At 41.4% G+C, this 25,302-nt stretch overlaps 1 protein-coding gene and 1 long non-coding RNA gene across 3 annotated transcripts in view; one reads left to right on the top strand and one right to left on the bottom strand.

The window, feature by feature from the left end:
• Positions 1-1,828, bottom strand: part of PRMT9 (protein arginine methyltransferase 9) — a 29,750-nt gene extending 27,922 nt beyond the window's left edge. For both annotated transcript variants that reach the window (XR_009564059.1, XM_030878171.2), the window contains exon 1: positions 1,467-1,828. Coding sequence is in view for 1 of the 2 variants with exons in the window: in XM_030878171.2 (XP_030734031.2) it covers positions 1,467-1,655 (189 nt within the window). In the remaining variant the exon portion in view is untranslated. The remainder of the gene's footprint in view (positions 1-1,466) is intronic.
• A 158-nt stretch (positions 1,829-1,986) lies between these two features.
• LOC132597365 (uncharacterized) lies at positions 1,987-19,210 on the top strand. The gene is made up of 3 exons (XR_009564058.1): positions 1,987-2,123; positions 4,991-5,039; positions 16,258-19,210. It is a non-coding gene; the product is annotated as an uncharacterized lncRNA (long non-coding RNA).
• Positions 19,211-25,302: the final 6,092 nt, after the last annotated feature.

Genomic DNA, 25,302 nt, shown 5'->3' with positions numbered 1-25,302 from the left:
CACTGTCACCCTAGCTCTAATTACACCTCCACCAAACATTTTCCACACTGCAACCCAGTGCAAAGACAGAAGGCTGTAGTCAGGAACACATTTTATATCATCTTCACATATTTTATACAGAAGAGTGTATATCTGAAACTGAATTTTGATAAATTTTACTAGAGAGTCAAGGAAAGGAAGAAGACTCTAGGATGTGAGGGGAAAAAACACAGATTATATTAAATGGATCAGGGAATTTACAGCTAAGCAACTTGGTATGGCTGAGGTGTAAGGATGGAGAGTAGAAGGAAATAAGACTAAAGAGATAGGTCTTTCGCAGAGGACCCTGCAAAGAAATATGGGACTCTGTTCTGCAGGAAACAGAGCTAGTTACTTAACCCTACTGAACACCAGGCAAAGAAATACAAACTTTAGATAATACTTTTAATACACACTAAATATAAAAAAAGATATTTTCCCTGTTTTACTAAAGAGGAAACTAACGAACAAAGAATTGAAGAAAAAGCACTTGGATTGATCCATTATTCTACTTCTGCCTACCTAAAAGAGCAAACTGTATCTCAGCATAACACGTTCTCCTCCCTGAGGCCAGCTGATCCTGAAATTTAAATGTCTATATGCTACTGACATCTACTGGGTAGAAGTCAGGGATGCTGCTAAACATTCTACCATGCACAAGACAGCTTTCCACAACAAAGATTCCATCCAAAATATGAGTAGTACTGAGGTTGAGAAACCCTGGGTGAAATAAAGCAAAGTAGCTTCAGGCTGAAAGTTGAATGCAAAATTAAGTTAAATCACTTTTTGAAATTTAGATTCTGAAATAACTTGGAAAAAATGTACAGCATTTCAACAGAATAACTCACAAATAATCCAGTAACTGAAACTTAAAGAATGCATCATCGAATGATTACTTTAGGCTAATCCAAAACTTAATTCAACATTCGTTCCACGTAACAGTAGAGACAAGTGCAAAGGGCCTGGGGCAGGGACTTGCTAGAATTAGATATAGGAGGTGGCAGATCACCTGAGGCCTCATGCAATATAACCTTCGGAATTTTGAATGAAATGGAAGTTTTGAAATAGAGAAATGACATCATCTGGCTTTTATTATGAAAAGCTCATACTGGCTGTGTTGCGGTAGGCTGCAGGAGAAAGCCTAGTTTCGAGCCTGAGCCTATTGCAAAAGTCAGAAGGAGATGACTGAAGCTTGAATCAGGGCAGTAAAAAAGAAGGTGGTAAGAAGGGATACGATTCTGGATATATATTTCGATGGTGCAGCAGACAATATTTTCTGATACGCTGGTTGTGGTTACGAACAAAAGAAGAGTCAAGGGTGAACAGTAAACATTAATAACCACCACCAATCACTTATAGTACCCCCCTCCAATTTATTTATGTATTCATTTATTTATACGAGAACACAGGATCTGCCTGCAAGCGAGAGAAACAAGGGCCCTCCTCACCTTCACATCGTCTTTCAGCTCCGGCGCCAGGCTGAGCACGAGGAGGTAGTGGGCATAGGCGGTGCCGAAGTCCTGGGCGCCCAGGCAGTGCTCTGCGCTCTGCAAGGACCGCGACACCAGCTCGTCCCGCCCGGCTGCCCTGGCGCCCCGTCCGGCGCCTCGGCGGGGCCTGGGCCGCAAGTTCGGCATGGCAGAGTCACCGGCCGAAATCTGCACCTGTATCTCCAAAGGGAAGATGCTTTGGTGAACGGAAAGCGCAAACTGTCTAGGTGATGGCACTTCCACGTGACTAACCAGAGCCCGAGAACCGGAACAGGAAACCTATTCCCCTACGACTGCAAGAGCTCCCACCTCTGCCAGGCAGAAACCCCTCCCCTCCCCAAGGGGCGTGTCCTACGCCGCCGACGCACGCTTCGCGAACGGCAGTGCGTCCGACGAGGGCACGTCGTGGCCCGCCCCCTCCCGTGGGAGGGGAGGCGCGGGGGGGCCATTGCGCTTGCGCGTAGAGGATCTTTCCTGACCTTCTACTATGCTGGCGTCCCTCACGTCTCTCCGGCTGGAATCGGAGCTTTCTGTTCCTTTCTCCTGGCCTTTAGGAGTGTGTGACTTCAGCTACGAGACTTCCTTCGGCAGACTCAGTTACCGCGAGGGACGTGGGTGTGTATGAGGAGAGACGGTCAGGCAATTGTGGTGATGCTTAAGGCCTTTGGGTCGTGACGCACCAAATCTCAAAGTGGCGAGAGTGGAAGGAGCCCGGAGATAGCAAAAGCACCCTAAATGGAGTAGAGGAAATGCTTTCACTGGCATTTTAAAAATCATCCTCACAGAGCTCGGTGAGGTGGACCTTTGGGTCATACTCATCTTACAGACCGAGAGGGACATCCTGAGAAGTTACTTGCCCAAGATCACAGAACAGTTCGTAGCATAGGCACAGCTCAAACCCGAGTCACTGGCTCCCTGTTCAGTTTTCTTTCAAACGAGCTTAGGGTTTATCTCACTGTTTGGTGTATCACCACTGTATAGTGGTTACATTTTAAAAGTTTTTTTGCATTCAAGTGTGGACCCTAAGGGGTAGATTGAGAACTTTTAAATGGAGGGGGTGGTGCATAGGAATTACGGCTGAAAAAAGTCTCTTTTGCCCCTGGTTTCATACATGCTGATGGTGAGTATTTTACTTAAGAAACAAAATAATAGAGCAATTTTCCGTATCAAACTGACAAACTTTGGGGTCTCCTTCACTCTCAAAAGTTCATCATTTATATGCCTTTTTGCCTTTTGACCTGATTATCTGAACCACCCTTCCTCTGAGCACACATGTAAATCCTAATCAATTCTTCAAAGTCCAGATCACTAGATTGTGACCTGCTGCCCTAGTCAGAAAGTTCCTCAAAGGCAGGATCTGTTCTTAACCATCTTTTAACTTTGCACCTAGCAGAGTCTGGCTCAAAGTAAGTACTCATATGTTTAAATTTTAGTGGAAACTACATCCCCCAACTCCCAGGTTTTGCACTTAGACTTTCCCAACCATTTAAGGTCCTTATTTCTTTCTCAACCTCAATTGCTGCTTTACTAAATTTAAGATTGAATTGTATTTATTTCACTGTGTAGAGGGAAGTCATCAATAGCTGATCTATAATAAGAATAGAAGAGAGTTTTGAGCCAAACTGAGAAGTATAGCCTGACAAACAGCCTCTTGGGTAGCTCTGAGGAACTGTTCCAAGGAAACATGGTTTCAGCACAGTTTTATATCTTGTCGGAACAAAGAATATCAAACGCGAGAGAGGTACATTCTTTCAAGGTTTCATAAAAGACAGCATCACGCACACAGCGAGTCAGTATGGCCTTGTGCCTGGGAAGGGAGCTTTGTCATCTAAGGAGTACTAGCATTGACCATTGACGTCCCAGGAAGAGGAAGACATTTATCTCTATCTTAAAAATGGACATATTACTAATGGACAAGGCACCCTTTTCTTTAATGGTTAAAGCAAATGTACAATGTATGTTTAATAGGCCACAAAACAGGCTGTTCTGGTTAGCATAAAGTTTAAGTTAAATCACGTGTAAGCAAGAATGTGTTCCCCATACCTCAGTATATGAAAACTTCTTCCTTCATCACCTCACACAACTGAAATGCTAAGGACTTAGAGAGTCCCAGTGCGATGTGGTAGAATGTGAAAAGACTTAAAAAAAAAATACATGCATTCTAGTCCAAGCTTGGTCCTTTCTGGCCCATTTAAGAACATTTCCTTAAGAGTCATTATTTGTAAGAAGGCCTAACAAAGCTACCTTTCCTACTTTGGACACAAGATTGATGTGACCATCAAATGAGATACTATATACAAAAGCATTTTATATATAATATATACATATGTAATGCTATGCGTTATTACTATTATCTAGAGTCATTTAAAACTTAGCTGGATTATTAAAAATTAAGTCACTAACACCTTTAATCATTTGATCAGAACCCTATGCAACTCATATCCTTTAAGAGTCAGATGTAATTGGCTGGAATCTCTTTCCAGAAAGCAGAGGGAGACCTCCCAATCATTCTCTCCAGAGATTTTGGTTTGGAGAAATCACTTTAGACTTCATCATTCAATCACCTCTTTGAGTCCCTGCTCTGAGTTATGCAATACATTTTACAGATTATCTTGAACTCCAGGGTCTGCTTTCCCATTCCACAGGGCAAGGTTTCTTTTGTCTTGTTTTGCCTTGTTTTGTTTTTTGGTCTGTTTGGTTTGTGAGATAACCAAACTACCTAAAGCATTTAGACTGCATGAAACTGAAAGTGGACATATTATTACCAAGTCAACATAGGCTGAGATGGAGGGAAAACTTGACAGGAAGTGGAGAAAGGGCAGAGAAGAAATAAAAGAAGCCAACTTGGGTTGTTTCATCATCTACAGTATCAACCTGTGGGCAGTGACTACTGCTAAAAAAGTGCAAGGGATGCTTCCTGTCCCTTCTGAAATACTTCAGATAACTTTGTGAGCTACTAGGCCTCACTAAGTTACATTGCAATTATCCTAGATAGAGAAATCACAGGTTCTCTGCATTCCTGTGTAGTTTATCTATAACTCAGGACACTCTCTACATAGGGAAAGTCACTTAGAAAAAATGGAACTGACACAAATAACATGGAACATTTGCTCACCGTAAGAAACTGAGACAGAAAACATTTTAAAAACTATTTTCTTATTACCTCATTCCTAACTAAGACTTGGAATTACTCAAGATCATGTATATTTATTGAAAGTAACTGTATTTATTGCAATTACCTTTCACTTTTGAAAGAACCCTATATTTGATCACGAAGAACCCTGAAGCATGATGCAAAACCAATGCAGAATACACATTTTACTTCTTGATCCTTAGTCAAAGCTTTCTTTGAAAATATTGAAAGCATCGTTCTTTTGTTCACAATAGCCTTCCCCCTCCCCAACCCAAACTGTTACCTTTAACGACTGTTGAGAGTCTATTTGATTCCTTCATTTATATGCTCTTTTTTCACCCTCTTTTAGGGTCCTAAGAAAAACCTCACTGATGGAGAAAACCACTGCTGACTCAGAGGTAGGTTTAATTGTGGTTGTCTTTCACCATGTTCTGGGCAGCTTGTCAACAAACCACACACGTCAAACAAGGAAGCAAAACCAACGGAGGGGCTCTCAATCAGCTTTCCAGTGTGCAAAAACTGAAGGTTAATGGGGGGAAAAGGCTCACAGGAAGTTCATTAACAAGGGATAAACAGACACAAGTTATCTTGGGTTTATACATTCTGTGGAGAGTCATATCTTTTTGTGTGATCTTGGTGGTTTTATTTTATGGTTTGGAGTGTTGTTCTCAACTTTGTTCATTTTAGGATCATTTGGGGAGGTTTTTTTTTTTTTTTTTTTTGCGGTACACGGGCCTCTCACTGTTGTGGCCTCTCCCGTTGCGGAGCACAGGCTCCGGACACGCAGGCCGAGCGGCCATGGCTCACGGACCCAGCCGCTCCGCGGCATGTGGAATCCTCCCGGACCGGACCGGGATTACGAACCCGCGTCCCCTGCATCGGCAGGCGGACTCGCCACCACTGCGCCACCAGGGATGCCCTGGGGAGCTTTAAAACAATATCCTCAACTGGGCCTCATTTCCAAATTGCTGATTTAATTGGCATGGGGTGGAGTCTGGGAATGAGTATTTTTAAAGAGCTCCCTGGTGAGTCTAATGTGCATGCGAGGGGTGCCGGGTTTGGGGCAGTCTTCTATAGGGGTTGTTAGGGTATTTGAAGTATTTAGCGTATGCAGTATAGGCATAAAGGCAATGTAGGGAGTAGAGATACAATTAATGACTTATACAAGCATTATGAAGAGTCTCTCAACTAAAACTAAATTCTTGTGAGTTGGAGTGATTGTTATATGATGAAGAATAGATTGTTCATCATACTGAATTACTTGTTGGAGAGAAAATTCTATAATTTAATCAACAGAACACTACAGCCATAGGCCAACTGCTTGGGTATTAAAATGTGCACTAATGCATTCTCACTGCTAAATAATCCCAGTTTCTTCAATGTTTTCAAAGCTTTTACTATAATTGGGAATTTTGTTGTTGTTGTTTTACATAGCCCTTTCTAACTGTCCCATGTACATTTCAAAATCTAGAACTCAAAGTTAGATATAAAACTAACAATGAATGGCCAGACCAATGCTGAGTTCAAACTCTGAGTGTATGGGGGCCTATAATAATGTGACAGTAAAGTTCAGAGACACTGAGAGAGAAAATCCATGTATGGAGTGCCGTTCTACACCAGGCACCATGCTTGGTTCTGGAGAACCTGCCTGAATCTCCTGCTGGAAATGCCAACCAAAGTGGTGGTGCCAGGGATGGATTCCAAGTAATCTGAATAGAGCATGTCCTAACAAGACACTCAGGAAAACGCTAAAAATCCATTTGAGAGGAAAGAATCTAAACCCGGGAGTCACCTCAACTCTTTGTACTCCTCTCCCCATTCCCCATCAATCACTGCTAGTCCAGGTCCCAGAAGGAAAAAGACTCAGAGGGCTTATTAATTAAAGAGAGTTTAGCCAAAGGACTCTTTACAGAGGTCAGGGAAGTTAAGGGAGTCAGCAAGATTTGAGAGGTACCCACAGACCTGAAGAAGCAGGAGAGGACTGTATTACCAGAACCAGAAAGTTGTAGTTATGGAAGAGGGACCACCTAGATGGAACTATAGCCGTAAGCAGAGGAGAGAATTCCCTGACCTTTTTCTCCCCCTGCCCACCAGTCTCTTACTAATGCCTCCTACTAGCAGAACCCAATCCAAAGCCAGCCAGTAAGGGATTTTGGATGATACAGTCCAGAGAGTCAGCCACCCTCCAGGGCACAGAGGTGGGCAAAGAAAGGTAGAAAATGGTGCTGTAGGGCAAATGGAGAATAACCAACATAATTACCAAGTTTTACCTCTTTACTTACGAAATTTTGAAAAATCTGCCCTCTCCTCTCCATGCTTATTACCACTGCCTGCGTTCATCTTCTTTTAATCTTTCACCTTGTCTGTTATAATGGCCTTTTCATCATCGAGCCTTCAGTCATGCACCCCTTAAATTTACCTTCCATGCTGAAGCTAGAACAATCTAAAAAGCAAATTTCCCGTTCAGTGGCTCCCTAACGCCTATAGCTGTGTATTATAAACTTAAAAAAAATTATTTGTGTGGAGAATAATTCTAAATCCTAATTAAAGATTTCCCTTAGAAAAGGGGAAGCAAGAGTCATGTTGAATGTGTAAGTTTACACACTGAGGTTGTTTGGTTTAGAATGTACATTTGAAAAAATGTATTAAAGATGTGGGGTTCCTTAGTGGTTAAAAGACCCAAGAATTTCTACTTATAGTGTCCTCCCTGAGCAAAATAAAATAGTTGACCCAATTAGAATTGACCCGTGGTTAGTAAACGAGTTGATAAGGACACAGCCTCAACTTCTTTTGTAGCAACCTTGGGGGAACTGGACCATCAAAGTACAATAAGTTCCCTACACACGAACGAGTTCCATTCCAAGAGTGTGTTCATAAGTCCAATTTGTTCGTAAGTCCAACAGAGTTAGCCTAGGGACCCAACTAACACAATCGGCTATATAGTACTGTAATAGGTTTATAATACTTTTCACACAAATAACACATAAAAAACAAACAAAAAGTAACGAAAACATTTTTTAATCTTACAGTACAGTACCTTGAAAGGTACAGTAGTACAGTACAACAGCTGGAATATAGGGGCTGGCATCAAATGAACAGGCAAGAGAGTTACTGACTGGAGGAGGGAGCGGAGGTGGGAGATGGTAGAGCTGAAGGATCGTCAGCAATAGGAGACGGAGGGTAAGCTGCAATTTCACTCACACCTGACGTTGATGGCACAGTTTCTGGTTCCTTGCTGGATTCAATTCTATTTACCCTCTTGAAAAAACGATCTAATAATGTCTGGGTAGTAGCTCTTTTTCTCTCATCATAGATGACACGGTAGCACTGGGTGCACTTTGAACAGCTGCTGCAAACTTCGTGTACCGTGCTACATTTGAGTCCTGTGCCTCAAAAACTAACAGTGCCTCCTCAAATAAAGAAAATCCCCTTGCCATTTCCTGCGTCGTGAGTCTCTTTGGCTCTTCAGTTCCTTCTTCCTCTTGTCTCTCTTCGTCCTTTCTCTGGGCCTCCAATTCCTGGCGCTTCTTAGTACCAGCTACATCACCACTGCTTTTACACTTGCTTCCGGACATCCTGGGCTTGAAATAAAGATACTGCACTACTGTATACAGTACGGTACAGTAAAGTACACAAAAACACAACCACTTGCAGAGGATGCACGTGCGTGACAATGTATGCCAGGCATGTGAACTAACTTACGTGACTGGACATGCAAATGCACGTTTGCATCTTTGAAAGTTTGCAACTCGGAAGTTCGTATGTAGGGGACTTACTGTACAGGCTTTCTTTTCAAATGGTAGAGATGAGATAAATTGACTTTAAAAAGACTAAGCCCTGGTCCCAGGCTAGGCTTGCTGGGGTTGGCCTTTTACACCCTTTGCATTGAAGGACTCTGTGTAAGACCCACTTTTAAGGAGACGCTTTAGCTCAGTGATTGTGAGATCAAATACGGGAGCCAGGCTGTCTGAATTTGAATTCTGGCCCTGCCATTTACCACCTAGGTATCTGGAACAAGTTACTTAGCTTCTATACCTGAATTTCCTTATACTTAAAATGAGGATCACACAGTACCTATCTCTTAGCTTCGTTGTAATGGTTAAATAAGTTAATGCAGTTATGGTACCCAGAACATATTAAGCCCTCGGTGAGTTGCCGTTCTTACTCCAGCTCCCCCTGGAGCAGAACTCTGATGATTCTCAGAGGAGCCAGGCTTCCACCCAAGAGGAGCCGTATCTCCTGCCAGTTACAGAAGCCTTACACAATGCTTGGACTTTGAGACCTCTAACTGGGGGGAAAGAAGACAAGAAGTCTTTCCTCCTCTGCCTGCTGCCTCCCAAATAAACTGACATCTGCCTTCAGAGCTGAACAATAAGTGCTTAATTCTTTTCTCCCACAGCTGAGTTAAGGAAAGGGAGCAAATACAGTGTTTTTCTTGGTACAATAGATCTTAAATTGTGGTAACAAGCCCACAGAAGGTGTTTTGAACTTGGTGGAAAGCAAGTGATCACAGAAGATTCCTGTCACCTAATTTTTGTGCAAGGTACTGATTGGATGTGAAAGATCATAGAAAGCTATGTGGAAATAATAACTGAATGTCTCATCTTGTGATTTGTCTGCAGAGCAGTTGGCTTAAACTGTTCAGCGCTCATGCTTTCCAAGCTAATGATACCCTCTCCAACCCCGTTATGTGTGTGATTTTGATAAACACCCAACACCTTTAGGTCAGGGAACTATTATGCAAATGATGGGATAAAGGTTAGCTGAGCTGTTCCCCTTGAAGTAGGTGTCAGAACCAAAGCTGTGAAGCCCAGCTGGCCTTCCATGCCCCCGCCCACTCAGTGAACCCTGAGGAGCTTTGTTTAGCCCAGTTTGAAACTACTGCCCTGTAAGGTTAAGTCTAAGCTCCTTAAGTAAGTCCATGTTACATGATTTGGCTCCCACTTAACCCCTCCCTCTAGCCTCAGTCTTCAATATTTCCTTCTCGCTATCATCATTCACACTTTTGCTAAGGCAGTTCTCCCTCCCTGTATATAATGTGTTCCATTTTAGTTTGCTCTGCTCACTCCATGTCATCCTTTCTCAGTTCAAAATTCTCCACTTCTCCAAATGGCTAGTTTAGGTAAAGCATTCTTTCTCTGATTTCCCGTAGTCCCCTATCCATAACTCTGTTTTAGCATTTACCCTGTTGTATACATGAAATGATCTGTTTATCCTCTTGACTAGAAAGTGAGTTCCTGGGCCTCAGGGAGTATGCCTTATTCATTCTTTATCTGCAGCATTTAGAATAGCAATTAGTATTAAAGAAGTCATTAAATGTCTGATGGAACTGAGCTGCAGGCCATGGCAGGAGAACCAGAGGAAAAGGACGATTTGACACACGTGTAGAGAACAGACTACAGGAGTTGAAACAGTTACATGATTGGAATAGCAAGGGCATGAGGAAAGGGGAGAAAATGAAGGTGATGCCAAAATGTTGAGCATGAGCAACTAGGTACATGGTGGTGCCGTTAACCAGGATAGGCAGTACAGGCCCAAAGAAGGAGGAGAAGAAAACAGATTTGAAAAGAAAGATGATGAGTAAAGTGGCTGTGTCTGAGGTTTCAATGGGACATGAAGTGAAGGTATCCAGTGGGCAGATGGGTAGGTGTGTCTAGAGCTCAGAAACAAGATCTGGCCTAGAAATATATTTGGAGGTTTTAATTACGTTGGCAGGTTGAAGTTGTATGAACGATTATAGTTCTCCAGGGAAAGTATGCAGAGGGAGGAAATATGCAAACCAAAATGTAGACTGGGGAAAAAAAATGTAGACCAGAGAGGAAGCAGCAAAGCCTCTGATTGGGAGAATCTTCTGAATATTGAGAGTGGAAGAAAGTAAGATACTGCATAAAGTGGATCATCATTCTAAGGAATGGTTAAAAAATGAGTTGCCAGTAGGACCAGGGTCTCTCCTAAATGCAATCAGGGCAACCAGCATATATAAGAAATATGAATAAATTATGTTTTCTCAATATATTATAATTCACCTTTATGATGAGAATGTTTTATGACTCACTAAACATGGGAGTTGGAAAGTTAGGATTTATTGATGTTTCTCAGGGGAGTCTATATTGAATGCATTCTGTATTGTAGGCACTGTTTTAAATAATGTTTCACCAGCCAGCATCTCCCCTCTCTTTTTCTGGGAACTGCTTGTATTAGCTTTCACCAGGTTATGCTATATAACAAACAGCTCTGAAAATTCAGTGACTTAGAAAACAAAGGACTAATTTTTGCTTATGTTACATGTAGACTACAAGTTGCTTACAGTGCTGCTTCAGGCTTTGGGAAGACTATGGCTGTGCACCATGTGCTGTCTCATCCTGGATTCCAGGGTGAAGAAACAACTCCTACATGAGACTTGCCCAATCTCAGGGCAGAGTGGGGCAGCCAGGGAGCTGCCAGAGGATCATGGTGCCTCTTAAAGCTTCTGCACGAGTGTCACATCATATGGCTAAGCTCAACCTCAGTGGAGAGGGGATATATACTCTTTCCACAAGGAAAGGAAGCTTCAAGTCACATATACATGGAAAGTGAGGAGCAAATAATTGGGGGCAATAATACAATTTACCACACTGTTCCTCTGTCAGCTTAAACCCTGTAGCACCTGTGGGAAAATTGCATGTTCTTTCCTTTGGCCACAATTGATTTCTTCAGGGTTAAGGACGTAACCCAAACATCTTCTAACAGGAATTGAGAACGAAAGGAAAAAAAAAGTAGAATCTTGGTAGCCAAATTGTAAGATGTAAAATGTGGGAGTTATCAGTGACCATGTTCCTCACCATATGGAGGAAACTAAGCTGCAGTTGCAGGGAACAGAGCCAACACACAGAGTAAAGTCAAACAGGGACAGAGAGGAAGGTATTATTCCTGTTCTTCCTATGGTTTGGTTGTTCAGTCATTCCTTGGATTCTGTGAATTATGAAGTTTTCCTTTTTGTCTAAGCTAAAGTTGAATTGATTTCTGTCATAGTGAAATCATGATTCATGCACATGTGTAATTTCATTTAATCCTAACCAATACTTTTAAGTAGTTACTGTAATTGACATTTTATAAATGAGGCTCAGAATTAGAGATGGAAATTCTCCCTGGTACCCTGCCTAGAAGAAATATTTTACAGTAACACCCAACTGCATTATTCTACCCTGTGCTCACCAAGCAATTTTTTTTTTTTTTTTTTTTTTTGCGGTACGCGGGTCTCTCGCTGTTGTGGCCTCTCCCGTTGCGGAGCTCAGGCTCCGGACGTGCAGTCTCAGCGGCCATGGCTCACGGGCCCAGCCGCTCCGTGGCATGTGGGATCTTCCCGGACCGGGGCACGAACCCGAGTCCCCTGCATCGGCAGGTGGACTCTCAACCACTGCACCACCAGGGAAGCCCCCAGGCAATTTTTTGACCTGGTCTCTTCCACGGCTACTAACACACTGGGAAACAGAGACCAAAAAATGGTCTGATATTGGTTATCTTGCCAGAAATAGTTTGCATTATGAAATAATTTATTGACATTATGATTTATAAATTAGTTTCTTATTAGTTTGGTTAGCATGAATCATTTCTCAGAATTAGAGGTAACTCTTTAGAGTTTAAGGATCTGAAAAGTTGAGGGTCATATTAGAGCTAAACCATCTCAGGATCTGACCTTGCCTAGACTTGTACGACCTCTTTTGGACATCTTCTTAGCTGCACAGCTGCCATAAACTAAGATTCCTCAAGATGTCAAAGATAGAGGTTCCACCAACAATTGAATCCTGGCCACAAAACTGAACTTTCTAATCAGTTGTATCTCAACAAACATTTTTTAAAATTATTAGGCAAAATTCCCAATGAAAAATGGGCAAACAACTGTCAGAATCAACATTTTTTGAACTCTGGAAATTAGCCAAAGGCCTGCAACAACCTGGCAAAAATACTTATTTAAGGAAAATAGCTGATTCTTAATAAGTACTAATGTGATTCCAGTCCCATCCCCCTCTCCTTAGATCAGTGGTAGCTGTGAGAATAACAGCCTGCATTCCTGGTACCAGAGTGAGTAAAGAATTGTGGTTAGTTATTTGTTCTCATCTGCCTGGTGGCTTCCTAGAATAGTGGCTTAAAGGCGTGTCTTTATTTTGCCTAGCTACAAACTAGCCTAGTGCTAAATCTCCTTCCCTGGAGTATTGGTTGAAAATATTTACAGTCTAATAATCTTAGGTTACTACTGCCTGTGGTGATCACTAACAGCAGGGGCAAACAGACTAAACAAAAAGCTTGTGAGGAGAGGCTGGGGAATGAGTGTCCAGTAAGGGCTTACAAAGCTCTGACAAAGTCCTGAGAATGTAGAAAGCCAAATGCATGCATAGGGCTGTGTGCGTGTTCAGGAGAAACCAAAAAAAACAGAAATTTCACCTCCCGCTGACCTTAAGGGTCTAAGAAAGCTGGAAATAATGGCTAAGGTAGAATTGTAAAGTTCTTGGCAAGTGTTGAAAGCAGGCCAAAACAAACACGTATGAGCCCTCTGCAAAGACTGGAAGATTTTTTGGTTCCAGGTACAGCCATACCTCATGTTATTAATTTCACTTTATTGTGCTTTGCAGATACTACATTCTTTACAAATTGAAGGTTTGTGGCAACCCCACATCAAGCAAGTCTATCAGCACCATTTTTCCAACAGCATTTGCTTACTTCATGTCTCTCTGTCACATTTTAGTATTCTCACCATATTTCAAACTTTTTCATTATTATTATACTTATGGTGATCTGTGACCGGTGATCTTTGATGTTACTATTGTAATTGTTTTGGGGCACCACGAGCCATGCCCATATAAGACAGAGAACATAGTCAATAAATGCCATGTGTGTTCTGACTGCTCCATCAACCAGCTGTTCCCTGTCTTTCTCCTTCTCGGGCCTCCCTATTCCCTAAGAAAAAACAATATTGAAATTAGGCCAATTAATAACGCTTCATTAGCATCTAAGTGTTCAAGTGAAAGGAAGAGTCACATGTCTCTCACTTTAAATCAAAAACTAGAAATGATTAAGCTTAGTGAGGAAATCATGCTGGGCTGAAAGCTAGACCTCTTGCACCAACAGTTAGCCAAGTTGTGAATGCAAAGGAAAAGTTCTTGAAGGAAATTAAAACTGCTTCTCTGGGCTTCCCTGGTGGCGCAGTGGTAGAGAGTCCACCTGCCGATGCAGGGGACACGGATTCGTGCCCCGGTCCGGGAAGATCCCACATGCTGCGGAGCAGCTAGGCCCGTGAGCCATGGCCGCTGAGCCTGCGCATCTGGAGCCTGTGCTCCGCAACGGGAGAGGCCACAACAGTGAGAGGCCCGCGTACCGCAAAAAAACAACAAAAAAAAAAGTGCTGCTCCAGTGAGCACATGAATGGTAGGAAAGCAAAACAGCCTTATTGCTAATATGGAGAAAGTTTTAGTGGATCAAACCAGCCACAGCATTCCCTTAAGCCGAAGCCTAATCCAGAGCAAAGCCGTAACTCTCTTCAACTCTGTGAAGGTTGAGAGAGGTGAGGAAGCTGCAGAAGAAAAGTTTGAAGTGAACAGAGGTTGGTTCATGAGGTTTAAAAAGGAAGCCATCTCCATAACATAAAAGTGCATGCTGAAGCAGCAAGTGCTGTTGTAGAGGTTACAGCAAGTTATCCAGATCTAGCTAAGATCATTAATGAAGGTGGTTACACTAGACAACAGATTTTCAGTGTAGATGAAACAACCTTATATTGGAAGAAAATGCCATCTAGAACTTTCATAGCTAGAGAGGAGAAGTCAATGCCTGGCTTCAAAGCTTCAAAGGACAGGCTGACTCTTGCTGGTGCCAACACAGCTGGTGACTTTAAGTTGAAGCCAATGCTCATTTACTATTCCAAAAATCCTAGGACCCTTAAGAATTGTGCTAAATCTACTCTGCTTGTGCTCTATAAATGGAACAACAAAGCCTGGATGACAGCCTATCTGTTTATGACATAGGTTACTGAGTAGTTTAAGCCCAATGTTGAGACCTACTGCTCAGAAAAAAAGTTTTCTTTCAAAATATTACTGTTCATCAACAATGAACCTGGTCATCCAAGAGCTCTGGTGGAGATGTACAGTGAGATTAATGTTGTGCCTGCTAACACGTTTGTTCTGCTGTCCATGAATCAAGGAGTAGTTTCGACTTTCAAGTCTTATTATTTAAGAAATACATTTTGGGGCTTCCCTGGTGGCACAGCGGTTGAGAGTCCGCCTGCCGATGCAGGGGACACGGGTTCGTGCCCCGGTCCGGGAAGATCCCACATGCCGCGGAGCGGCTGGGCCCGTGAGCCATGGCCACTGAGCCTGCGCGTCGGAGCCTGTGCTCTGCGATGGGAGAGGCCACAACAGTGAGAGGCCCGCGTACCGCAAAAAAAAAAAAAAACATTTTGTAGGGTGTAGCTGCCATAGTGATTCCTCTGATGGATCTGGGCAAAGTAAATTGGAAACCTTCTGGAAGGATTCACAGTTCTAGATGCCATTAAGAGCCTTTGTGATTCATAGGAAGAGGTCAAAATATCAACATTAACAGGAGTATGGAAGAACTTTATTCCAGCCCTCATGGATGACTTTGAGGGGTTCAAGGCTTCAGTGGTGGAAGTAACTGCAGATGGGGTGGAAATAGCAGGAGAACCAGAATTAGAAGTGGAGTATGAAGATGTGACTGACTTGCTGGAACCTCATGATAAAACTTTAATGAATGAGGAGTTGCTCCCTAAGGATGTGCAAAGAAAGTGTTTTCTTGAAATGAAATCTACTCCAAGTGAAGATGCTCTGAAGTTGGTTGAACAAAAACATAGGATTTAGAATATTACATAAACTTCGTTGACAAAGCAATAGCAGGGTTTGAGAAGATTGACTGCAATTTTGTAAGTTCTACTGTGGGTAAATGCTATCAAAGAGCATTGCATGCTGCAGAGAAATTGTTCATGAAAGGAAGAGTCAGTGCAGCAAACTTCATTGTTGTCTTATTTTAAGAAATCGCGGGACTTCCCTGGTGGTCCAGTGGTAAAGAATCCACCTTCCAATGCAGGGGACTCGGGTTCAATCCCTGGTCAGGGTACTTAGATCCCACATGCCACGGGGCAACTAAGCCCACGCGCCATAACTACAGACCCACATGCTCTGGAGCCCGCACGCCACAACTAGAGAGAGAAAACCCGCAGGCCACAACTAGAGAGAAGCGCACGCCGCAACGAAAGATCCCGCGTGCCGCAAAAATGATCCTGCGTGCCACAACTAAAACGTGATGCAGCAAAAAACAAATATTAAAAAAAAAGAAAAGTAATTGCCACAGCCACCCCAACCTTCAGCTGACCACCCTGCTGACCACTCTGATCTGTCAGCCATCAACATCAAGGCAAGACCCTCTACCAGCAAAAAGATTACAACTTGCTGAAGGCTCAAATGATGGTAAGCATTTTCTTAGCAATAAAATTTTTAAATTAAGGTATGTACATTGGTTTTTTTAGACATAATGCTAATAGACTACAGTACAGTGTAAACATGACTTTTGTATGTACTGAGAAGCCAAAAAATTTATGTGACTCACTCTATTGAGATATCTGCTTTATTGCAGTGATGTGGAGCCAAACCTGCAATCTCTCTGAGGTATTCCTTTGTTTAAGGACTCTGCCCAATCATTTGCTGACCACTAAGATAATATAACAGAGACTTCAGGAGCCACATAAAACAAAGAATAGACTACAGAATTTGTCTGTTTAGAAAAGTCATTAAACAATAACAACTACAATAAGCAGCAACAACAAATCCTCGGAAATGGAGAGTTGATACAATTATTATCACCCGAAGTCCATAATTTACATTAAGATTCATTCCTGGTGTTGTACATTCTATGAGTTTTGACAAATGTTTAATGACATGTATCTGCAATTACAGTATTGTACATAGTAGCCCTAAAACTCCTCTGTGCTCTGCCTATCCATCCTTTTCTCCCTCTAACCCCAGGCAACCATTCATCTTTTTACTGTCGCCATAGTTTTGCCTTTTCCAGAATGCCGTATAGTTGCAATCATATAAGATATACCCTTTCCAGATTAGCTTTTTTCACTTTGTAATATGTGATAAATGTTCCTCTATGTCTTATCATGGCTTGATAACTTACTTCTTTTCAGTGATAATATTCCTTTTTCTGGATGTACCACAGTTTATTTATCCATTCACCTACTAAAGGGCATATTGGTTCCTCCCATGTTTTGGTAATTATGAATAAAGCTGATATAAACATCCATGTGCAGGTTTTGTGTAAACATGAGTTTTTAACTCCTTTGGCTAAATACCAAAATTATGATTGCTAGATTGGGTGGAAAATTATGTTTCGTTTTTCAGAAGCCACCAAATGCCTTCCAGAGTGGCTGTACTATTTTGCATCCCTGCAAGCAATGTATGAGAGTTCCTGTTGCTGCATATCCTCAATAACATTTGATGTAATCAAATGGTTTGAATTTTAGCTATTCTAATAGATGTATGGTGATACCTTGTTTTAATTTGCAAGTCCCTGATGAAATGTGATGTTGAGCATCTTTTCATATGATTATTTGATAACTGTGTATCTTCTTTAATAAGGTGTCTATTCATACCTTTAGCCCATCTTTTAGTCAGGTTGTGTGTTATTGTTGGGTTGTAAGAGTTCTTTGTATATTTTGGATAACAGACCTTTATCAGATCTGTCTTTTACAAATATTTTCTCCCACTCTGTGGCTTGTCTTCTCCTTCTCTTGACAGTGTCTTTTTGCAGAGGAGAAGTTTTTAATTTTAATGAAGCCCAGGTTATCAATTCTTTCATGGATTTTGCCTTTGGTGTTATACCTAAAAAGTCATCACCATGCCCAAGGTCATATAGATTTTTTCCAATGTTATCTTCTAGGAGTTTTATAGTTTTGCATTTTACTCTTAGGTCTGTGATATATTTTTAGTTAATTTTTGTAAAAGGTATAAGGTCTGTGTCTAGATTCACATTTTTGCATATGAATGTGCAGTTATTCCAACACCATTTGTGGAAGAGTCTACGTTTGCTCCATTGTGTTGCCTTTGCTTCTTTGTCAGAGATCAGTTGATTATATTTATATGGGTATAATTCTGGGCTCTCTAGTCTATTCCATTGATCTACATGTCTGTTCTTTTGCCAGTACCACACTGTCTTGATTACTGTAGTTTATAGTAAGTCTTAAGGTAAGCTTGTGTCAGCCTTCTGACTTTGTTCTTTTCCTTCAATATTGTGCTGGCTATTCTGGGTTTTTATCTCCCCATGTACATTTAGAAACAGTTGTTGATATCCAAAAAATAATTTATTAAGATTATTAGGATTGCATTGAATCTATATATCAAGTTGGGGAGAACTGACATCTTGACAATATTGAGTCTTCTTATGCATGAATATGGAATATCTATTTAGGTCTTTGATTTCTTTCATCAGAGATTTGTAGTTTTCTTCAACTAGATCTTGCACATATTTTGTTAGATTTATACCTAAGTATTTCATTTTGTGGGGAGGGGTGCTAATGTATGTGCTATCTTTTAAAATCTCAAATTCTACTTGTTCATTGTTGGTACACAGGAAAGCCATATACTTTTGTATATTAACCTTGTATGCTGCAACTTTGCTATAATTGCTTATTAGTCCCAGAAAGGTGTTTTTGGCAATTATTTCACATCTTATGTATAAACAATCATGTCATCTATGAACAAAGACAGTTCTATTTCTTCTTGAAACTCTATATCCATTGAACAATAACACCCAATTCCACCCTCCCCCCAGCTGCTGGCAGCCACCATTCTACTCTCTGCTTCTCTGAGTTCGACTACTCTAAGTACCTCATGGAAGTAGAATTATATAGAATTTGTTTTTTTGTGACTGTCTTATTTCATTTAGCATAATATCCTCCAGGTTCATTCATGTTGTAGCATATGTCAGAATTTTCTTCCTTTTTAAGGCTGAATAATATTCTATTGTGTGTATATATTACATACAATGTATGCGTCCATTACTGGGCACTTGGGTTTCTTCCATGTTTTAGCTACTGTGAATAATGCTGCTGTGAGCATGGTTGTACAAAACATCTCTTTGAGACGCAGCTTGCAATTCTTTTGGGTACATACCCAGAAGTGGAATTGCTGGATCTTATGGTAATTCTATTTTTAATTTTTTGAGGAACTACCATACTGTTTTCCACTGTACCATTTTACTTTCCCACCAACAGTACACAAGCGTTCCACTTTCTCCAAATCCTTGCCAACACTTTTTATTTTCTGGTTTTTTGATATTAACTATTCTACTGGATAGGAGGTGGTATCTCATTTTACTTTTAATTTGCATTTCCCTAATGATTAATGTTGTTGATCTTTTTTTTCATGTGCTTATTGGCCATTTATATATCTTCTTTGGAGAAATGTCTATTCAAGTCCTTTGCTGATTTTTGAATCGAGCTGTATGGTTTTTTTGTTGATGAGTTTTAGGAGTTCTCTATACATTCTGGATATTAATCCCTTATCTGATAAATGATTTACAAGTATTTCTTCCATTGTGTGGGTTGCCTTTTTTACTCTGTTGATATTGTGATTATTATTATTACTTGCAGTAACATAAGTTATCCATAAGGTACATGGTGTAATGGAAAGAGCACTGTATCAGGGGACTTGATTTCAAGTCCTGTTCACATTTATTATCTCTGACTGAGGTATATAGCGTCCCGGGTTTGAATTCCAGGTCTACCACTTATTAGCAATCTGAACTCAAGAAGAATTTTGAAACTTAGTTTCCTCATCTGAAAAATGGATAATATAATAAATCGCACCTTGTATGTTCTTGTGAGATTAACAATACTATATATAAAGCACCTGGCACATAGAAAATGATTATTATTTGATATTATTTTAGTGGTTTTTTCCCCTTTGAGTTGTTTTAGTTGTATACTTTAGGAACTTACGGAGAGATTATCGTAGAGTGGTTTTTAATCCCAGTAAAAAAGAGTAAGACCACTTAGTACCATCCCAAGGAATAGAGATAAAGAATAGTGGATGGGATACAGCTTCATGGGATACCTTATCTAGCTCTTTGATAAAAGAAAAAGAGATGGAAAAGACAGAGAAATCAATTATGTTTAATTTCAATTTCAAAATTTTCCTCCTTAGTCCAAGATGTTCAGTATCAAGCCATATGTTTGATGACATTGGCAGAAGGCAGGAGGAGAAATTCCAGAATGTTCTTTGCAGCAAATGGAAATATAAGGAGAATCATTTGATAGCAAATTTTGGTTGTTTTTTTTTTTTTTTTTTTTTTTTTTGCGGTACGCGGGCCTCTCACTGTTGTGGCCTCTCCTGCTGCAGAGCACAGGCTCTGGACACACAGGCCCAGCGGCCACGGCTCACGGGCCCAGCCGCTCCGCGGCACCCGGCATCCTCCTGGGCTGGGGCACGAACCCACGTCCCCTGCATCGGCAGGCGGACTCCCAACCACTACGCCACCAGGGAAGCCCGATAGCAAATTTTTATCTTTCTCTATGGCGTATAATAAATATATACGAACCCGAAATTTTTATTGGATATTCAAATATGTAAATAGGCAAATTACCTTCAAGTGTAAATGTGGTATTCAAATAGTAATTTAGAAAAATTTTTAAATCAATATAAGTGGGACTTCCCTGGTCGTCTAAGTCCTCATGCCGCAACTAAGGGCCACAACTAAGATGCCACAACGAAAATCCTGCGTGCCACAACTAAGATCCAGCACAGCCTAAATAAATATAAATAAATAGTAAAAAAGAAAGAAAGCAATATAAGTATATAAGCAGAGCTATACATTTGTCTCTCTGATAAAGCTAATTAAAAGAAAGGGTGAAGCTTTGTTTGATAACACATCATGTCCATTTCTCTCCTGAAAATAATAAATACCATAAAGAATAGTATATCCCATAATAAAATTTTTAATAATATGGTTGAAACAAAGGAAATCAGGTTATATATATATAGATAGATAGATATATATATGTATGTCATGATTAAATCCTGTTATTTATTAATGCATTTAAAATAACAGTGATAAATTCATTAAATATTACCATGCATAACATATTTTTATGAAGAATAATTACATTTTCCAAAACAAAAAAATAGTGAGGACAGTGGCATTGTTTTACATTTTCAAATTTGATTAATATCTAACTTAAACAAAGATCCTCATATCTTCTCATTCTATGAGTGCAATATGTTGTTTTAGTAGAATTTTATAAAGAAAATCCAGCCTGATCTAGATATGTAGCTGTAAAAGTGAGGAATATTCTAATAACATTTTTGCATAATCGAGGATATTTTTCTTTGATACAATACTCAACAGCGAATAGTTTCTTAAAGGCTAGTTACAATATGAAATCTGAAAATATATAAATGGACTTTTAAAAAAAATCATCTGGCTGGAACCATTATTATTTCAGAAATAAGCATCCTGTGTAATTTGAGGTGGCTAGAATAGTTATATCTGTAATATAATACTTGTCAGATTACTGTAATAAATATTTGTCAGAAAGTATCTCAGTAATCATAGACATTTATTTTATTCATAAAGTACTTACAAAAATAATTCTTCTGTATCAAAAAACTTACAAATGTCACAAGAGAGTTAGCTAATGGTCTACACAGTAGAGCTCTAAAGAAACATTTTCCCCATTACATTTTTGAATGGTACAGTTCATGAAGAAATCCTAGCTTTGCCTTCCTTTTTGGTGCTTTGTCTGAGAAGCAACACAAGAAACCAAGTCTTAGGAGAAAAACTGCTTTCAAAATCTCAAGTGTAAGCCACAAATAGGCTCTTTTGATAAAAGCTTCAAAGTTAAAGACATGAGAAATACAAGTATATATTCTATAAGGTATTTCAAAAAATTCAGCAACTATAAATGTATCCTTTGTATGCTTGAAATTACAATTTTCATGCTTTGAATATTTTATCCTGAGAAAAGTTTTGACTATTTTGTTCTAGAAGATTCGGAAATGAAATTTACACACACATATACACACACACATACAATATATATTATGTGTCTGGGATTATGGATATATTATGTACAACAGGATTTCTCCATATGATTAACATTCTGGACTGTCCAAACAATGTCAAACAATGAGAAACCAAACATAATCACATCTGTCTTGTAAAAAGAGCACGGAGGGCAGAGTCAAGATGGCGGACCAGGAGGACGCGGAATTCACGTCTCCATACGACTAGGGCACCTACCAGGCACTGGTGGGGGACCACGGACACCTAAGGGGACGGGAGGAACCCGCAACAACCGGGTAGGACGTGGGGCATGGGGGAAGTGAAGGGGGAGGAGAAGTGGAGGCGGGACGGGACTGGTGCCCCTGAGAGGTGGCTGGGGGAGGGGAAGGGATCCTACACCCAAAGGGGGAAATTGGGGAACCACTGGGAAGGCAGAGAATCAAAAAGGAGCATGTCCAGGATTCCCCTGCCCCCTTGGGCCCCCTTCGGCCCTCACCGAACTCCACACTCCAGAGGCCCTCCTTTGGACATGCTGTCTCTCCCCTTCCACACAGGTCCTAAACAGAGGCCCCACCCCACGCTTGAACATCGCCCTGCCTAGGCCCTGCCCCCAGGGCCTTTTCTGGCTGCCTGTGTCCTGAGCCAAGGCCCCACCCCAGACTCAAACGTCACCCCACCACCAGCCTAGGTCCCACCCCACCTTAAACCCCGCCCCTGCCCAAGTCCCACCCCCGCCTAAACTCCACCCCCATAGCTAAGGCTTTTTTTTCTTTTTTCCTCTTTCAAATTGGGGTTCTGTTTTACAGAACCCCAATAACAACCCCAAAACAATTAAGGAAATAGTAATAGGAACATATCGATAATTACCTTAAATGTAAATGGATTAAATGCTCCAACCAAATGACATAGACTGGCTGAATGGATCCCAAAACAAGACCTGTGTATATGCTGTCTACAAGAGACCCACTTCAGACCTAGGGACACATACAGACTTAAAGTGAGGGAATGGAAAAAGATATTCCATGCAAACGGAAATCACAAGAGAGCTGGTGTAGCAATTCTCATGAGACAAAATAGACTTTATTTTTTACTTATTTATTTTTTAATTCAAGACCCATTCTCTAGCTCTGCCCATGTGGAGATACCCTCCTTGAAAAGGCATTAAATCCTTCAGTTCACTTTAACACCTTGTGCTGAAAACACATGTTCCAAGGTTTCAACTATGAGATCCACATTCTTAAAGCACTAATTCTTAAACCTCATCTAGATTTCTCCCCTTGGAGGGGGGAGATGACCCAAACACAGCAAAGAACAGCTCAGGACTGTGGGCTCTGCTCTCCCAGAAGACCTTGCAGCTCCCCTGACCACCCGGCTGGAACCAGGATTAGGACCCTGAGACGAGGGGTGCCTGCTGGGCTGCTGCCACCACAGATGGGACGCCACTGCCTTCGGGCACCTTCCTGCTGCCACCGCCACTGGCCCCCAGCTCCTGTCCTCTTCACTAGGCTTGCTGTCACCTTTAGTTTCCCTGAAGTATGGGGATTCCAAACGGTCTCTGCTCACACTTCTGTATCACTTCCTGCTGCCTCAGCACTGCTGATCCACACCAAGAGGTGAAAAGCACACAGAACTGCTTTTCAACACACCAACATTCCACACAAAAATTATTTTATAAGCCTGTAGGTTCTTTTTCATCAGAGGATATTCCCAAGGCCATGACTTCCTCCGGCTCTCCACTGCACTTTTAAGCAGACTGGACGTGCGTGGCCGCTGTGCCGTGAGTCGGGCACACCACCCTCGCTCCACTACTGCGCACTCTCCTGGAGCACTGAGGACGGTGCCCTGGGCTCATCAGCAGGATCTGTCCTGAATCCAGTCCTAGAGTGACAAGAGCCACACCTGCAGGTCTATTCCACTGACCAGCTGCACAGGACCGAGCTGGGCCCACGGTCCTTGGTCTGGATTCTGTTGGCTGATCATTCTTGCCTAGGTTCACAGGCCAACAGCCACCATCCTTCCTTTCCTGCTCATCACTGCACCAGTGGCTGACTCCTACCTGCTGCTTTCACATGCCTGGCAACCTCATATTCCAGGGCAAGCCAAGAACTGAGACCCCAGCAGGCCCTAGTTCCCAGCAGGCAAACTCCCCATTATGCTACTGCTGCCTAGACGTGTTCTCGAGGCTTCAGAGCCAGGAAAGTGCAGAGAGCATAGCAAGCTGCGGCGCCCTCAGCCCCAGACCCAGGATGCTCCGCGGAGGCACCGGAACCTCGCCACACCCCCCTGCAACACAAACAACTTCTGCACCTGCCTGTCCCGCAGACCTGGGTGCACCTCTGGCCACTGGGACCCAGGATGGAGGTGCAGGATGTGGGGCTCGGCTGGCGGCGGGTGCTGGGGTGGGCGGGGACCTGGGCTCCAGCCCTGAGGCCTTGCAGACCCCTCCAGGCCCACCTGCGTCCCCACCACCCAGAAAGTGACAAAACAGACTTCAAAATAAAGACTATTACAAGAGACAAAGAAGAACACTACATAATGATCAAGGGATCAATCCAAGAAGAAGATATAACAATGGTAAATATTTATGCACCCAACATAGGAGCACCTCAATACATAAGGCAAATGCCAACAGCCATAAAAGGGGAAATCGACCGTAACACAATCACAGTAGTGGATGTTAACACCCCACTTTCACCAATGGACAGATCATCCAATGTGAAAATAAATAAGGAAACACAAGCTTGAAATGACACATTAAACAAGATGAACTTAATTGATATTTATAGGACATTCCATCCAAAAACAACAGAATACACTTTCTTCTCAAGTGCTCATGGAACATTCTACAGGATAGACCATATCTTGGGTCACAAATCAAGCCTTGGTAAATTTAAGAAAATTGAAATCATATGAAGTATCTTTTCCGACCACACCACTAAAAGACTAGATATCAATTACAGGAAAAAAACTGTAAAAAAAAACCAACACATGGAGGCTAAACAATACGCTACTAAATAACCAAGAGATCACTGAAGAAATCAAAGAGGGAGTCAAAACATACCTAGAAATAAGTGATAATGAAAACATGACGACCCAAAACCTATGGGATGCAGCAAAAGCAGTTCTAAGAGGGATGTTTGTAGCAATACAATGTACCTTGAGAAACAAGAAACATCTCAAATAAACAACCTAATCTTACACCTAAAGTAATTAGAGTAAGAAGAAAAAAAAACCCCAGAGTTACCAGAAAGAAAGAAATCATAAAGATCAGATCAGAAATAAATGAAAAAGAAATGAAGGAAACAATAGCAAAGATCAATAAAACTAAAAGCTGGTTCTTTGGGAAGACAAACAAAATTGATAAACCATTAGCCAGACTCATCAAGAAAAAAAGAGAGAAGACTCAAATCAATAGAATTAGAAATGAAAAAGGAGAAGTAACAACTGACAGTGCAGAAATACAAAGGATCATGAGAGATTACTACAAGCAGCTATATGCCAATAAAATGGACAACCTGGAAGAAAAGGACAAATTCTCAGAAAAGCACAACCTTCTGAGCCTGAACCAGGAAGAAATAGAACATATAAACAGACCAATCACAAGCACTGAAATTG

The sequence above is a fragment of the Globicephala melas genome, chromosome 5 (assembly GCF_963455315.2).
Source record: "Globicephala melas chromosome 5, mGloMel1.2, whole genome shotgun sequence".
NCBI lineage: Eukaryota > Metazoa > Chordata > Mammalia > Artiodactyla > Delphinidae > Globicephala > Globicephala melas.
Note: the sequence above shows the minus strand (reverse complement) of the source record. Positions and strands in the feature narration are given on the sequence as shown.